Source organism: Mustelus asterias, chromosome 17 (assembly GCF_964213995.1).
Source record: "Mustelus asterias chromosome 17, sMusAst1.hap1.1, whole genome shotgun sequence".
Classification (NCBI taxonomy): domain Eukaryota; kingdom Metazoa; phylum Chordata; class Chondrichthyes; order Carcharhiniformes; family Triakidae; genus Mustelus; species Mustelus asterias.
In genome coordinates, this window is record NC_135817.1 from 87,626,578 (window position 1) to 87,642,335 (window position 15,758).

General features: G+C 45.4%; 1 protein-coding gene across 3 annotated transcripts in view; it reads right to left on the bottom strand.

Moving 5' to 3' along the window:
- The window catches only part of gbe1b (glucan (1,4-alpha-), branching enzyme 1b), a 580,146-nt gene that overhangs the window by 216,048 nt on the left and 348,340 nt on the right, over window positions 1-15,758 (bottom strand). For all 3 annotated transcript variants that reach the window (XM_078233069.1, XM_078233067.1, XM_078233068.1), the window contains exons 6-7: window positions 14,221-14,311; window positions 9,946-10,155 (exon numbers count right to left, since the gene is read on the bottom strand). In XM_078233069.1, the coding sequence (XP_078089195.1) occupies window positions 9,946-10,155; window positions 14,221-14,311 (301 nt within the window). The remainder of the gene's footprint in view (window positions 1-9,945; window positions 10,156-14,220; window positions 14,312-15,758) is intronic.

Here is a 15,758-nt window from a genome sequence, read left to right on the forward strand (position 1 = left end):
GTTTTCCCACACTGATGTGTACGTGAAACATGGCCCCTAAAAAAAGTAAGTAACCATCTTTTGCAGTAATTATCCAAAGAAAACTGACTCTGGAATTCAACCAGCCAGGAAAAAAAGGATCGCAGCTGGAAAGAATAACTGACATTTTTCTACGGAACCACAGAACACCTGAATTGAAGAATCAACTTCTCACCTGCAGAAGTCAACTATACTGGAATCAATTCATAACGGCAGCACACTTCATCATCTACTCCTCACAAATCAAAGAATGTCCCGTATGACTTTTAATTTATGCTTACTTACTATTGGACTCAATTCTTACTTCTAATCCGTATGAATGTAGATACGTGTGTTTTACCATTTCTCCTTAACTTTTTAGCAGTTAATAAACTTACTGAATCTCAACTCAAGAAAGCCTGGTTAAATTGGCTTCATTTCAAACATGCTGATTGGGGTTGGAAAAAGGTATCCAGGGGAAAGGGAACCTTTTTGGATTGTTACTGCCAACAGAGGGTGGGGTTGAATAAAGACAAGGAACCCGTCACCCTCCTCACGCAGGTTTGTGACATTTAGGAGGTATCCACACCAGAGGGTGACAACTAAGAAGTCTCACCCAGGTCAATAACTTCTGGGATCCTCGCCTGGGGCTGACTAGGTGAACCAGCTGAAAACTCTGGAGCTTTATTCTCTCACATTTTACCATTCCTCAGTCTATCTGGGGTCAGATTGTCTTCAACTAATTCTTCCAGCATCCACTCCAGCCACAATGCATTTCTCTATTCCCCAGGCTAGTTTTAAGTGGTGCTAGTCACTCATGATATGGCGCCCCCCCTGCTGCTGCGTTCATTTTGATTAGCCCTGGCTGGACACAGATCATTCAAATGAGCACGCAGCATGAAGCTGGTAAGCTATCTGAAATGCAGTCGATGTGTGTGGGGCTAATTGTACACCATGACTCCTGCAGCAGTTTAGGGCGGTTATCCAATTTAGTGTTTTCTTAAACACAAGGTAGAAAAGGAACTGTTTTCTTTAGTGAATCACAGAATCCCTGCACTGCAGAAGGAGGCCATTCAGCCCAGAGTCTGCACCGACTCTCCGACAGAGCATTCTACCCAGGCCCTCCCACACCCTGGTCCATCATCATAAACCCACGTATTTACCCCGCTAGCCTCCAAACCTACGCATCTTAGGACACGAAGGGGCAATTTAGCATGGCCAATCCACCTAACCTGCACACCTTTAGGTAAGCGAACAGATTTGAAGAAGCCACCCTCCTGAGTCCTAGAATCATAGAATCCCGACAACACAGAAGGGGCCATTTGGCCCATCGAGTCTGCACTGACAACAATCCCACCCAGGCCCTACCCCCATAACTCCACACATTTACCCTCCTAATCCCCCTGACACTGAAAGGCAATTTAGCCAATCAACCCAACCTGCAAATCTTTGGACTGTGGGAGGAAACCGGAGCACCCGGAGGGCAGAACGTGCAAACTCTACACAGACAGTCACCCGAGGCCGGAATTGAACCCGGGTCCCTGGCGCTGTGAGGCAGCAGTGCTAACCGCTGTGCCATCCTCATTAACATCTATGTGCATGTGTTTTGGATCCAGGGCTAACGCACGCGACTTCATATGGTTGTTTAGGGTGCTTAAATTGAAGGGTTTGGCGATACTAAATGAAGTAACTTGTCAAACATCTTGCTGCCTTTAGCCTCATAAACCTGTTTAATGGGTGAAAGTCCAACATTTAAGGGTCGGTTCCCTCTCAGTACACAGACATCAGTTATATCTTTGAGCTCCTCCCACCTTTTTTTCACCACACTCAGTCTGCTTTGCTTCTCCCAATTTCCCATGCTTCCCTCCTCCTCCTCCACTTCAACCATTGGCAAATCCTCTAGCTTTGTGCACATCTTTTCTCTAATTTCTTTCATTATTGCCTCCTTTTGTCTTGTTGCATTGTCACTTCTTGTCATTTAATCATCTTCTGTCCTCCACATTCTGGTAAATTTATATAATTAAAGCGCCTGAATAATGGGGGAGAATTATTTTTTTGACTCGAACATAATAGGCTATTTTCCCATTGTAAAAATGTCAGGGATAATCCTGTACTCCTCGTACCGTAATCCTCTGCATTTGCACACATGCTGCAGGAGGAAAGGGAGCCCTCAAATAAATAATGCCAGTGTTCTCAATCAGCCTTTACATCTGCATGAATATACTGGGCTTGTGGCAAAGCCGCAAATAGAGCGCAGGATTGCTGTTTAAAGAAAAATTCAAATCAATAACAATCTCGTAATCTTCAGTAACTCCATTTAAAACCCATTGAATTTTTATAAGATTTTCTAAGTAGCTGTAGCAATGAAAAGAATGAGGAAACATGTGCTTTGTTATATTGATTTGTTTCAATTCATTGAGTTAAAAGGCAGAGATAAACCATTTCCTGGGCAACTGTGTATTGCTAACAGATCCTCACAACTCAACTAGATGGCACTGCCTAGCACAAGGTGCAGGAGATATACTGACTGCTCATTTCCCCAACCGGATTCCTGATCCCTGGCGTATGGAAGTTGCAAAGACAGGCCATTCCTGCTCATAGAAACCCTACAGTTCAGAAGGAGGCCATTTGGCCCATTGAGTCCGCACCAACCACAATCCCACCCAGACCCTATCCCCATAATGCAATGCATTTACCCTAGTGTCCCCCTGACACTAAGGGGCAATTTAGCATGGCCAATCCACCTAACCTGCACATCTTTGGACTGTGGGAGGAAACCGGGGCACCAGAAGGAAACCCACGCAGTCACAGGGAGAACGTGCAGACCGCACACACACCCAAGCCAGGAAACAAATCCAGGTCACCAGCGCTGTGAGGCGCTGAGTGCTAACATTGTGCCACCCCACTCCTGCTGAATGATTCAAGAATACAATACAAAAATCGAAAGAATAAAACTTATATTTATATGGCACCTTACAGAACTTCAGGACATCAGCTTCACAGCCACTGGAGTATGTATTTTAAATTTAGTCACCAGAGAAATATATGAAACGCAGAAACCAGTTTGAACACAGCGAGCTCACATGCACAACAATGCAAAAATCAGTTCAGTTATGCTGGTTCAGAGGTCAAATACTGGCCAGAACACCAGGAAGATGTCCCTTTTTCTTTACATCATGGGATCTTTTACATTGACCCAAGAGGAGAGAAGGAGCCTCAGTCTAACGTCTTATCTGACAGACACTGGTTCCGACAGCGCGGCAGCCCGACAGCGCGGCAGCCCGACAGCGCGGCAGCCCGACAGCCCGACAGCGCGGCACCCCGACAGCGCGGCACCCCGACAGCGCGGCACCCCGACAGCGCGGCAGCCCGACAGCGCGGCAGCCCGACAGCGCGGCACCCCGACAGCGCGGCACCCCGACAGCGCGGCACCCCGACAGCGCGGCAGCCCGACAGCGCGGCAGCCCGACAGCGCGGCACCCCGACAGCGCGGCACCCCGACAGCGCGGCACCCCGACAGCGCGGCACCCCGACAGCGCGGCACCCCGACAGCGCGGCACCCCGACAGCGCGGCACCCCGACAGCGCGGCACCCCGACAGCGCGGCACCCCGACAGCGCAGCACCCCGACAGCGCAGCAGCCCGACAGCGCAGCACCCCGACAGCGCAGCACCCCGACAGCGCAGCACCCCGACAGCGCAGCACCCCGACAGCGCAGCAGCGGGGATATCAGCCTAGATTGTGCTCAAATCTCTGGAGTGGAGTTTGAACTTGACAGCAGGACTGCTCCATCTACCAAACTAACTGTGGTCAAGGCAGACAGTTTTAAACAAGAAATGGGCAATGATTTAGATAAGAGGACTCGAGTAAACCGTTCCCTTCCTCAGTGACGCTGAGGCCGGTTTTGCCATCCCTTCAGCTGATCATTCTGGGAGGCTAGAGATTTGAATCTCAGATTTCTGGTCAAAGGGGGCTATCAGGGCATCTCTGTGATATCACCGTGGAGGCTGCTTCTAGCTGGAGGCTGACCAGGGGACCCTGCACTCTCAGCATGCACTGAGGCACTCTGCAGCTGTATCAATCTGCAGTGTCAGTTCAGAAGGTAAGTAGCCATGTGTTTCCAGTTAGATATGGGTTTCATTAACTCAAGATAGCCACAAAGACTGCACTTTTCCAATCTCTGGTGACTTTTAAAAGGGTTCCTTTTTCATAATTTAGCAGTACCTGTCACTTTTGAGGAGGAAGGCGGCCAATTAGCTCCCAACTCCGATACCTTTTCAACATTTGGCACCAGTAAGCAAAAAAAAATGCAGGATTTCGCAGCAGGAGAAATGTTTTCCTGGCTCCACCAGATTTCAAAGTCTCAAAACATTAGTAGATTCATTAAAAAGAACAGAAAAATCAATAACCTTTACACCATGAACACAACCCAATCTGACCGACCTAACATGAGGAAATGTTTCTTTGTTTAGATTTACTTCCCTTTCCTTCCCATCCCCCTAATCTGATGTTTTATGTTCAGGCTTGGTTTCATGGCCAACAGGAGACAAACACTCCTGTGTACAACCTTGGTGTCATATTTGACTGTGAGGTGAGCTTCTGACCACATTCGGTGCTATCATGAAGACCATTTATTTCCCTCTCCCTCACTTTGCTCATGCCTCAGCTTATCTGCTGCTGAAATCCGCATCCCTGTTAGCTCACGCTTGATAACTCTAACACATTCCTGTCTTGCCTCCCACACGCTACCCGCATAAACATGAGGTTACCCAAAACTCCGCTGCCTGTGTCCAAACTTACACCAAGTCCCATTCACCATCACCTCTCTGCTCGCTGACCCACAGTGGGTACTGGTTAAACAACTACTGGACTTGAAAATTCTTGTCCTTGTTTTCAGGTACCTCCAGGCCCTCGACTCTTTCTATCTCTGTAATCTCCTCCAGCCCACACACTCCGAGATATTTGCTCTCCCCCAGTCCTATACTTTTGATTATCCTGGATTTTAATCTCTGCCTTCCACCAATTTTAGTCTTTTGTCCATCCCCGATTTCCTTTGTGTCTACTATTGGCAATCTTCAGCTGCCTGGGCACGTGAGCTCTAGAATTCCCTACCTATACCTGTCAGCCTCCGTATCTCACTTCCCTCATTTAAGATGCTCCTTAAAATGTCCTCTTTGACCAAGGTTTTAGCCTTCTGCCCTAATATCTGCCAGATGTGGCTCGGAATCAAACTCTGTTTTATAACACTCACTACCGTGGAGGGGGCCAGAGCTGAGAAATTACAAGAAATACATAATTCCAGTAACAACTCACAGTTATATTGTGTCTTTAATGTAATTAAAAAGGTCCCAATGAACCTCACAGGATCATCAAATAAAAATGTGTCAGTCCACATAGCGGGATAGGAGGCCAGACGATCGCAAACTCAGTTATGGGATAGATTTTAAGGAGCATCTTACAGGAGGGAAGGTAGAGAGGCTGAAAGGTTTAGGTAGAAAGTTCCAGAACTTACAGACTGAGGCAGCTGAGGACATGATCACTCACGGAGGGACAAAGGAAATGAGGGATGGGGAAAAAGGAAAGAATTGGAGGAAGGCAGAGATCGCAAAGTGTTTGTATGTCTGATGGAGATTACAGAGATTGGGAGGAGCAAGAAGTCTCACAACACCAGCTTAGAGTCCAACAGGTTTATATGTGATCACGAGCTTTCTGAGCGCTGCTTCTTCAGCAGGTGAGTGAAGGAGCAGTGCTCTGAGGACTCGTGATTCCAAATAAAGCTGTTGGACTTTAACCTGGTGTTGTGAGACTTCTTACTGTGCCCACCCCAGTCCAACGTCGGCAACTCCACATCAGGGATTTGGAGGAGCAAGTTCACATAGTGAGTGAACACAAGGCTGAGCATTTTGAATGGGAGATGTTGCTGCACGAGGAGCCAAAGTAGGTTTGTAAACATAAGGGTGATGGGTAAAGAGGAATTGGTGCAAGTTCAGATACACACACATACTTCGCAAAGGTGATCAGGAACAGGTCCTACAGCAGCCGAATCCAACACTGACTCAGCAAGTACTAAGGTCAACAGACAACTTGTAACATGATTCAGCACAACCCTTTTCTAAATACAGTAAGTAGTCTCACAACACCAGCTTAAAGTCCACCGAGTCTATTTGGTAGCACAAGCTTTCCGAACGCTGCTCCTTCATCAGGTGAGACTCACCTGATGAAGGAGCAGTGCTCCAAAAGCTCATGCTACCAAATAAACCTGTTGGACTTTAACTTGGTGTTGTGAGACTTACTGTGCCCACCCCAGCCCAACGCCGGTATCTTTTCTAAACAAGTTACCGCTTCCTGGTGAATGACCAACGTTCTTGAACTTACTCTCAAATTTCTCCAACCACCCATTTTGTTGCAAAGGCTCACTGGTCTGAACTATGATTTCAAGAGCTCCTCCAACGTTAGATCTTCCTACAATCCATCAACTCTTCTGCTGATGATTCTGACAAACTACTTTAACTCTTTTCAGAGCACATTACCTCACAAAACATTGCAACTTAAACTTCCTTAGCAAGGGAATCATTGAATCAGCTTCCCAAAGACCCCATTCCTTTCCAAACCACGTCCTTCAACCATTATCATCATCTACAGACATTCTGGTCACAGCAATGAGCAGAATTTAGTTAGTAACCTAATTGTGCAGGAACATTATCAAATAGTGATCACAACATGATCGAGTTCAGTGTGGCGTTTGAAAGCGAAAAGCATGAATCAGCAACTGGAATTTTGGATTTAGTTAAGGTTGACTTTAATAAGATGAGACAGAGACTGTCTGCAGTAACCTGGGAAAAGTTGCGAATGGGTAAAGCAACCAAAGGCTAGTGGGGGATATTTAAGGAAACACTGAACACAATACAGAACCAGTTTATACCCCTGAGAAGGAAAAGCTCCACCACACAGGAAAAAACAGTCCTGAAGAACGAGAGATAAGGGACAGCATTAAACTAAAAGAAAGGGATTACAAAAATGCAAAATACAGCACAGATCCTACTGAATGGAAAAGACAGTAAAACCAGCAAAGGGCCACAAACTGGCTTATAAGAGCTACGAAAAGGGATTATGAAAGGAGACTTGCAAGGGTTATCAAGATCAATAAGAAGAAATGTTATAGTTAAAGGAAAAGCAGGTGGTCAAGAACAATGTATGCCCACTAAAGACTGAAATATTGTTAACACCTTTGGGAAAATGGCAGACATGTTAAATAATTACTTTGCCTCAGTATTTACAGCAGGAAAGGGGGGATGGCTTACCAGACGTCCCAAAGAATTTAATAGTGGATCGGGGACAGGGATTAAATACAATTCACGGAAGTAAAGTTTTGACACTGAGGAAATTAATGGAAAACTAAAGAGTGACAAATCCCCAGGACCGGACGGTTTCCATCCGAGGGTGTGAAAGGAAGTAGGGGAGCACATCGTCCATGCCCCAACTATAATCTTTCGCAATTCCCTAGATTCAGAAGTTGCCCCCTGGATTGGAACATTGCTCACATCACTCCGCTTTTAAGAAGGGTGAAAAAAATATCCAGGGAATTACAGACCAGTTAGCCTAACACAGTGGTGGGAAAATTGAGAGAGTCTATAATCGAGGACAGGGAAACTGAACATCTCAAAGATTTTCAGTTAATCAGGCAGAGCCAACGTGGATTCATTACTTGTAGATAATGCCCGATAAAGCTAAGGTAGTGGACAGGGAAATGTCTATGGATGTTGTTTAATGGACTTCCAGAAAGCCTTTGATAAAGTCTCACATACGAGACAGTTAACTAAGGTAGAAGCCAATGGAACTGAGGGCAAATTGCTGATATGGCTGGGCAATTGGTTGAGTGGCAAGTGACAGAAAGTAGGAATAATGTGTAGGTAGTCAAACCGGCAGGATGTGACTAGTGATGCCCCACAAGAATCAACTGGGGTCTCAACTGTTCACAATATTAACTCAGATACAGGCACAGAAAGTCATATATCATAATTTGCTGATAACGCAAAGTTAGGCGGTATTGTAGACAGTGTAGATGATAGCACGACATTACAGAGTGATATTGATAGACTAGGTGAATGGACAAAGTGTGGCAGATAGATTTCCAGTCTGAGCTTATTCATTTTGGACCAAAAACGAATAAACCAGAGTACTTTCTAGATGGTGTGAAGTTAAATGCAGTGGAAGTCCAAAGAGACTTGGGGGTTCAGGTGCTGAGATCTTTAAAATGCCACGTACGGGTACAGAAAATCATCAAGATGGCTAATGGAAAGCTGGCCTTTATATCTAGAAGGCTGGAATATAAAGATGGAGAAGCTATGCTGCAGCTGTACAAAACCCTGGTTAGGCCCACATGGGAGTCACTGTGAGCAGATCTGGGCACCACACCTTAGGAAGGATATATTGGCCTTGGAGGGAGTACAGCGGAGGTTTACAGGAATGATACCTGGAATTCAGGGTTTAATTATGAGGGGAGATTATACAAATTGGACCTGTTTCTCTAGAATCTAGCATTTAGAAGGTTAAGGGTTGATCTGATCGAAGTCTTCAAGATATAAACAGGAAAAGACAGGCTAGAGAAAGATAACTATTTCCACTGGTTGGAGATTCTAGAACTGGGGCATAGTCTAAAAATTAGGAAGCACTTCAACACAAAGCACGGTAGAGGTTTGGAACTCTCTTCCACAATGGTAGTTGATGTTAGAGCAATTGCTACCTTTAAATTCGAGATAGATAAGTCTTTGTGAAGCAATGGTATTAAGGGATATGGGCCAAAGGCAGGTGTATGGAGTTAGGCCACAGATCAGCCATGATCTCATTGAATGGGGGAACAGATTTGATGGGCTGAATGGCCTATTCCAATATTCCTGCTAGACAATATAATTGCTGCTCTTTACATTATTTGGACAATGGCATTCGGCTAGCCCTGCTTTGGTTAATACTGCTGCCTCACACCAGGGACCCAGGTTCAATTCCAGCCTTGGGTGATTTTGTGGAGTTTGCATCAGCAGCCAAAATTCGAGTTCCACCTCTATAAACCATAGAATCCCTGCAGTGCAGAAGGAGGTCATTCGGCCCATTAAGTCTGCTGATGTCTCCTTCTTGGTTACATTAGAAAAGAGATACCAGGGAAATGGAACCATAAGGCAATCCTCTTTGCTCATTCCTCTTTTGCAATGTTCTCGTTTTATAAGAAACGGGAGCAGGATTGGGCTATATGGCGTCCTCCAGATTGCTCCACCAACATAACAGCGAATCTACTTGAACTTGACATTCCTGCCGAACCCCCACAGCCATCTTGCATTCCATTATAGCCCAAAAATCTCTCAATCTCCTAAGGACAGGTGGCAGCGAGGGAAAGGAGTCAGTAAGTGGTGGGATATGGATGGAGGACAACCGTGGGAGTGAGGGCAGAGGATGCCTGGAGCAGAAAGAGTGAGCAAGAGACAACCCTCGAGAATCCAACAGAACATTAGACACAGGAGCCTTCAAAACTGCTGGAGTGCTGGGAAGACAGTCCTGGGTTGTCAATCTCCCTCACAGATTGTGCCAGGCGACCTTACTCAGCAATCCAGCAGGAGGCCCCAACTTGTGAAACACTGAGAGTTGAGCTGGATCAATGTAAAACAGAGGATTATCAAGGTCGAGGGAGAGAAAGGAATCAGAAAAATTATAATTCAAACAAAGTCATTCTGATTTCACTGTCCCTGAGCAAAACTTTCAAAAACATCCATCTGAAAGAGCCCTTGGAGGATTAATTAGAGAGAGTTACAAAGAATCTGTTCAGTTTCAACAGCAGGATGCTGTCTCCAAGAAAATCTTAACAGAGCTTAGTCAGCTTGGGGTATTTATTGTATAAAGTGAAGCGAGAAAAAAAAGCAAACACTAATGGGCTGAAAAGGACATTTTCAAAATCACTTACTTTGAATAGTTAAAAAGTCGGCTGTCCCACTGCGCGTGAGTACCACGGGTTCCAGAGTGGAAGAAGCAAGAATCAGTCCCATCAAACATGTTGAGGCCATCCTCTGTGTTCTTCGATGCATGGCTGTGCACAACATCAAGTAGCACAGTCAGTCCCATCGAGTGGGCTGTGTCCACCAGCTCCTTCAGCTCATCAGGAGTCCCAAAGCGGCTGCACACAGACAAAACACATACAGCAACGCCATTATTTTCCTTTTCCATTTGCTTTTTGAGAGTGGCTGATCTTTATTGCTTTCTGGGTCTTTTGCATAAATGTGTTCACAACCAGCCTGTCACCTTTTTATTTTGTGGACCGCAATCAGTACAGAATTAAAGCAGTGCTGAAAGCCTATAGAAAGACAATTGCTCACATTACCCTCGCCAGCAAAGCAATGACATTTACCACTGCATCAGAGCAACAAATACCCGCCACACACACACACACACACACACACACACACAGTCCGAATGCTCACAGGTTGAACTTCTGAATCCCAACCAGTTCACTCTGATCACTAACTAGGCATCAGTCATCCAATCTCCATTCAACTTTCAGGCTCAACTCCCCCACGCTCCCCTCCCTTAAATCATAGAAATTTTACTGAGGTATAAAGGACTGGCATATATAGGGTTAATGTGGGATTAAGCACAGCACCACCTACACAGTGATATAGGACAGCACATGACCCACACCCCAGGGCCAGTGTGGTGTTGGACAGAGACATGTGTACCAGCCAGCATGGAGACAGCTCCAAGTTTGTATCCGGGGCGGCACGGGGGCACAGTGGTTAGCACTGCTGCCTCACAGGGACCCAGGTTCGATTCCCGGCTTGGGTCACTGTTCGTGTGGAGTTTGCACATTCTCCCCGTGTCTGCGTGGGTTTCCTCCAGGTGCTCCGGTTTCCTCCCACAGTCCAAAGGTGTGCCAGTTAGGTGCATTGGCCATGCTAAATTTTCCCTCAGTGTACCCGAACAGGCGCCGGAGTGTGGCAACTAAGGGATTTTCACAGTAACTTCATTGCTATGTTAATGTAAGACTATGTGTGACTAATAAATAAACTTTAATAAACTTTACTGTGTATTTGTATATAGTTCTAAGAGTCAATAAAGACTTACAATTAACCTACAAATGGCAACAAAGACTTATTCAGACCGACTGAACTGTAACCAACACCCCACCACACCACACCACACACCTACAACACACCACACCACACCCCACCCCACCCCACCACACCACACCACACCACACCAACACCACACACCTACAACACAAAAGAGGCCATTCAGCCTATTATATCTGCACTGGCTCTTCAAAACAGTTGTTCAATTTAGCTCCCAGTTTTCTCCTTCAGCCTGGCTTTAGATGGCAGGACTTATGACAGAGGCAGAAGACTGTGGGTTCAAGCCTCTCTCCAGGATCTGAATGACTATTCTATCGAGGTTAAAGATTCTATGGCATTTGAAGGGAAACGAGGGGTTCTCCAGGTGTCCTCATCAAAATACTTCCCGCAAAATCAATAGGATTATGAAACTAAGGTGATGGAATTAAGATACAGGTCAACAAAGATCTAATTTACTGGGAGATCAGGCTTGAGGAGCTGCCTGGCTGCCTCCTGCTCCGACACAGCAGACAAGAGTTGAATAACCTACCCATGTTTCTGTTTAACAACTCGTACATCTCATTGCTGCTTGTGCACAAGATGGCGACTGCTATATTTGCCAAATATTGACAATTACTGCATTTCAATAAATTATTCAGTGTCTTAGATAAGCAATAGTCCATTCAGAACGGAAACATTTCATTATTTATCCTGCATTTGGTGATAGACTATTTAAAGAGTACCACTCCTTTTGCACTCAGTGTATTTGAAAGACAGATATCAGCTGATTATTGGAAAAAAGTAAAAGTGCCATGTAACAATACTTTTAATAAATCTAACATCTTCCAGATGTAGCAGACCTAGAAACACCAGAGCAAAGCTTTACCTTGGTGCTCTCTCCAGCAGCCAGCTGGGGAAGTACAAAAACTGGAAATGGGCTGCTAGCTTTTTCTCACAGCTGACGTGGGCAGAGAGTGAAAAATTCATACTCAATCACTCCACTTTGCTGTTATCCTCGCATGCAGAAGCAGGGGATGGCGATGAGTATTATGAGTATGGAGCATCTGATCACACCACTCAAAATCATCTCCAACCCTTCACTCACAATGAGTTGCCTGGAAGTGCAATACTGCTCGCTCTGCCTCCCTCCAACAGCAATAAGATGCTCAAATTGTAACTTTACTTTTGATGGTAGTTAGCTGAAGCGGGAATGTTCTCCAGGATACTGTGGGAATTACCAGCTCTTTTTCAAAATAGTGCCATAGGTTCTTTAAATGACCACCCACACAGAATCCCTACAGAGCAGGAGGAGGCCATTCAGCCCATCAAGCCTGCACTGACAACAATCCCACCCCAGGCCCTATCCCCACATATTTATCCTACTAATCCTCCGACACTAGGGGGCAATTTAACATGGCTGATCAACCTATCCTGCATCACTTTGCACTGTTGGAGGAAACCCACGCAGACACGGGGAGAATGTGCAAACTCCACACAGACAGTGACCCAAGGAATTGAAACCGGGTCCCTGGCGCTGTGAGGCAGCAGTGCTAGCCACCGTGCCAACCTAACATCCTGGGTTAATGTCTCAATCCCACCTGTAATAAAGAGCAGTGAAGTATTAGAGAGAGTGAATGAGGGTAGTGTGATCGATATTGATTTTGGAAATTACAAAAGGAATTTGATCAAGGACCATTTAATGGATATCGTTACAAAACTGAAGACCATGGGATCATTGGCATTGTGGCTTTATGGATCCAAAATTGGCTAAGGGAGAGAAGCAGAGAGTAATGATGAGTGGATATAGCACTTGGGGTGAATGGGATCAAAGGTTATGGGGAGAAAGCAGGATTAGGCTATTGAGTTGGATGATCAGCCATGATCATGAAGAATGGCAGCGCAGGCTCGAAGGGCCGAATGGCCTCCTCCTGCTTCGATTTTCTCTGTTTCTATGTTCTTTTACAAACTTGGGTTGGGGAAGTATTCTCATACCTGTTAATGATCTGCAGAAAACAGAATTTCAAATTTTATAAGAGGAAACACAGAAATGGCAGAGTAGCAAACATCAGGAGGGCAATGAACATATAAATGTAGATCTTTGAAGGAGGCAAGACAAGTTGAGAAGGCTGATAAAGGGGTATGTGAGATCCTTGGTTTTATCAATAGAGAAAAAATGTACAAAAGTAAGGAAGTTTTAAATGTTGCTAAAATGCTGGTTAGAACCTATCTGCAGTTTTGCAACTAATTTGGGGGCCATACCTCAGGAAAGATATCAAGGCCTTGGAGAGAGTGCAGAGGAAATTTACTATAATGGTACCAGGGATGAAAGACTCCAGTTAACTGGAGAGATCAGAGAAGCTGATCTCCCCTGGAAATGTCTGCTACGAGAGGACACAGGTTTAGGGTGCTGGGGGGGTAGGGACAGGGGAGATGTTAGGGGTAAGTTTTTCACACAGAGGGTGGTGGGCGAGTGGAATCGGCTGCCGTCAGTGGTGGTGGAGGCGAACTCAATAGGGTCTTTTAAGAGACTCCTGGATGAGTACATGGAGCTTAATAGGACGGAGGGTTATAGGTAGGTCTAGAAGGTAGGGACATGTTCGACACAACTTGTGGGCCGAAGGGCCTGTTTGTGCTGTAGTTTTTCTATGTTTCTAAGCTGGAGTTGTTTTTTATGGCACAGAGAAAATTTGGGGAAGTGTGTCCAAAAATCATGAAGGATCTTGATAAAGAAAATCGGAATAAACTGGAGCGGTGATGGGATCGGGAACCAGAGGACACAAATGTAAGACAATTGACAAAAGAAACCAAGATAAAGGGATTTTTTTTTGTTTAAAGCTGCAAGTTGGTGTGACCTGGATTGTACTTCCAGAAATAGTGATGGAAGCAGATTCAACATCACGAGGCTATGACCCTTAATGTTTGAAAAAATGATCGTCAACTTGCAATTGACTAGAAATGTTGCTATTTGAAATGAGACCGAACAAACTACTTAAAAATGCGAGACCACCTTCCAAGGTGAACCTGAACCACTTTGAGGAGAGAATCAAACTTTGTCTACTACTTCTGGTTTTTCTAATTTCTCAAACTTTCAGGGAACAAATGGCTCTTAGAAAGGAAAAGCAAAATGGTCATACCTTGAAGCAGCAAAGAAGTTGGTAACTTGATAACCAAAACTGGCATAATAAGCATGCTCCATTATGGCCATCAGCTGGATACAATTATAACCTGCAAAAGGAGAAAAATAACAAAATGCTCTGTATTTTAAGATTAGGTTATTTTACAACAGCTTAGATCATAGAATCCCTACAGTGAAGGAGGCGGCCATTCAGCCCATTGCCTCTGTACCAACTCTCCGAACCCCGCAGATTTACCCCGCTAATTCCCCTAACTTATACATCTTGGGATACTAAGGGACAATTTAGCACAGCCAATCCATCTAAACTGCACAACTTTGGACACTAGTGGGCAATTTTAGCATGGCCAATCAACCTAGCATGCACACCTTTGGACTGTGGGAGGAAACTGGAGCACCCGGAGGAAACCCATGCAGACATGGGGGAGAATGTGCAAACTCCACACAGACAGTCACCCAAGGCTGGAATCAAACACGGGTCCCTGGTGGTGTGAGACAGCAGTGCTAACCACTATGCCGCCTTGCATTTATATAGCACCGAGATGAACTCTTCCTCAAATTATTTCTTGTGGTTGGACACCTCTTCTCATCCTATTGAGCTGTCCATTCAAAATCTTTGCTCTCTACCTCAGTCAACAGGATCAATCATAAAATAACATAACACAGAAGGCTATGTCTATCCAGCATGCACTGGCTGTTTGAAAGAGCTATTTAACTGGTCCCACTCCTCCTCCTCTTTCCCCATCACCCTGAAAACTGCCCCCTCGCAATTTCCTTTTGAAATAGGTGACTCTTAATCTATGATGGCAGCCTTCTGTATCCTAAGACGGTGGTCAACTCTGTGCCACGCATCGCCTTGTGTGCTCAGGAGGCCCAATCTGGCATGGCAGTTTCTGTTGCTTTCTGCAGACAGTGGGCTGAGAAGGTGGATGATTCATTGCCTCTGGGCCCCCTTCTTGGCCAGCTTTGATTGTTTCTGTTGGTCTCTTTTCATGCCTTTCCAAGCAGTCAGCTTCCAACAGACACGGCCATCAGCAACTGTCTATCAATTCTCAAGAGTCCATGTCCAGCTTCTTAATATCTCACTTTCAGATGTCCTTGTAAAGGAGGTATGGACGCCCAGGAGGTCTGGACGCCCAGGAGGTCATGACCCAGTGGCCAGTTCACCGTACAGAAAGTCTTTGGGTACACAGCTGTCATCCATCTGATGAACCCGGCTGAGCGAGCGCAGAAATCCTTGGCTCAACAATGAATGTGTGTTCATAGAATTAGAATGTTGCAGGACCTATTCTAGCCAAGAGATGCTGAGGTTACCTTCAATCTTCTCAACAACACCGGTTTCACAATTTACCCCTGAAGAATCTCACTTTAGGCAACATTACAGACCCAAGAGCTGCATCAGGAAAGTGCTAGCATAGTGGTATTGTCACTGGATTAGTCATCCAGAGACCCAGGGTGATGCTCTGGGGACCTGGGTTCAAATCCCACCACAGCAGATGGTGAAATGTGGATTCAATAAAAATCTGGAATCAAAGGTAA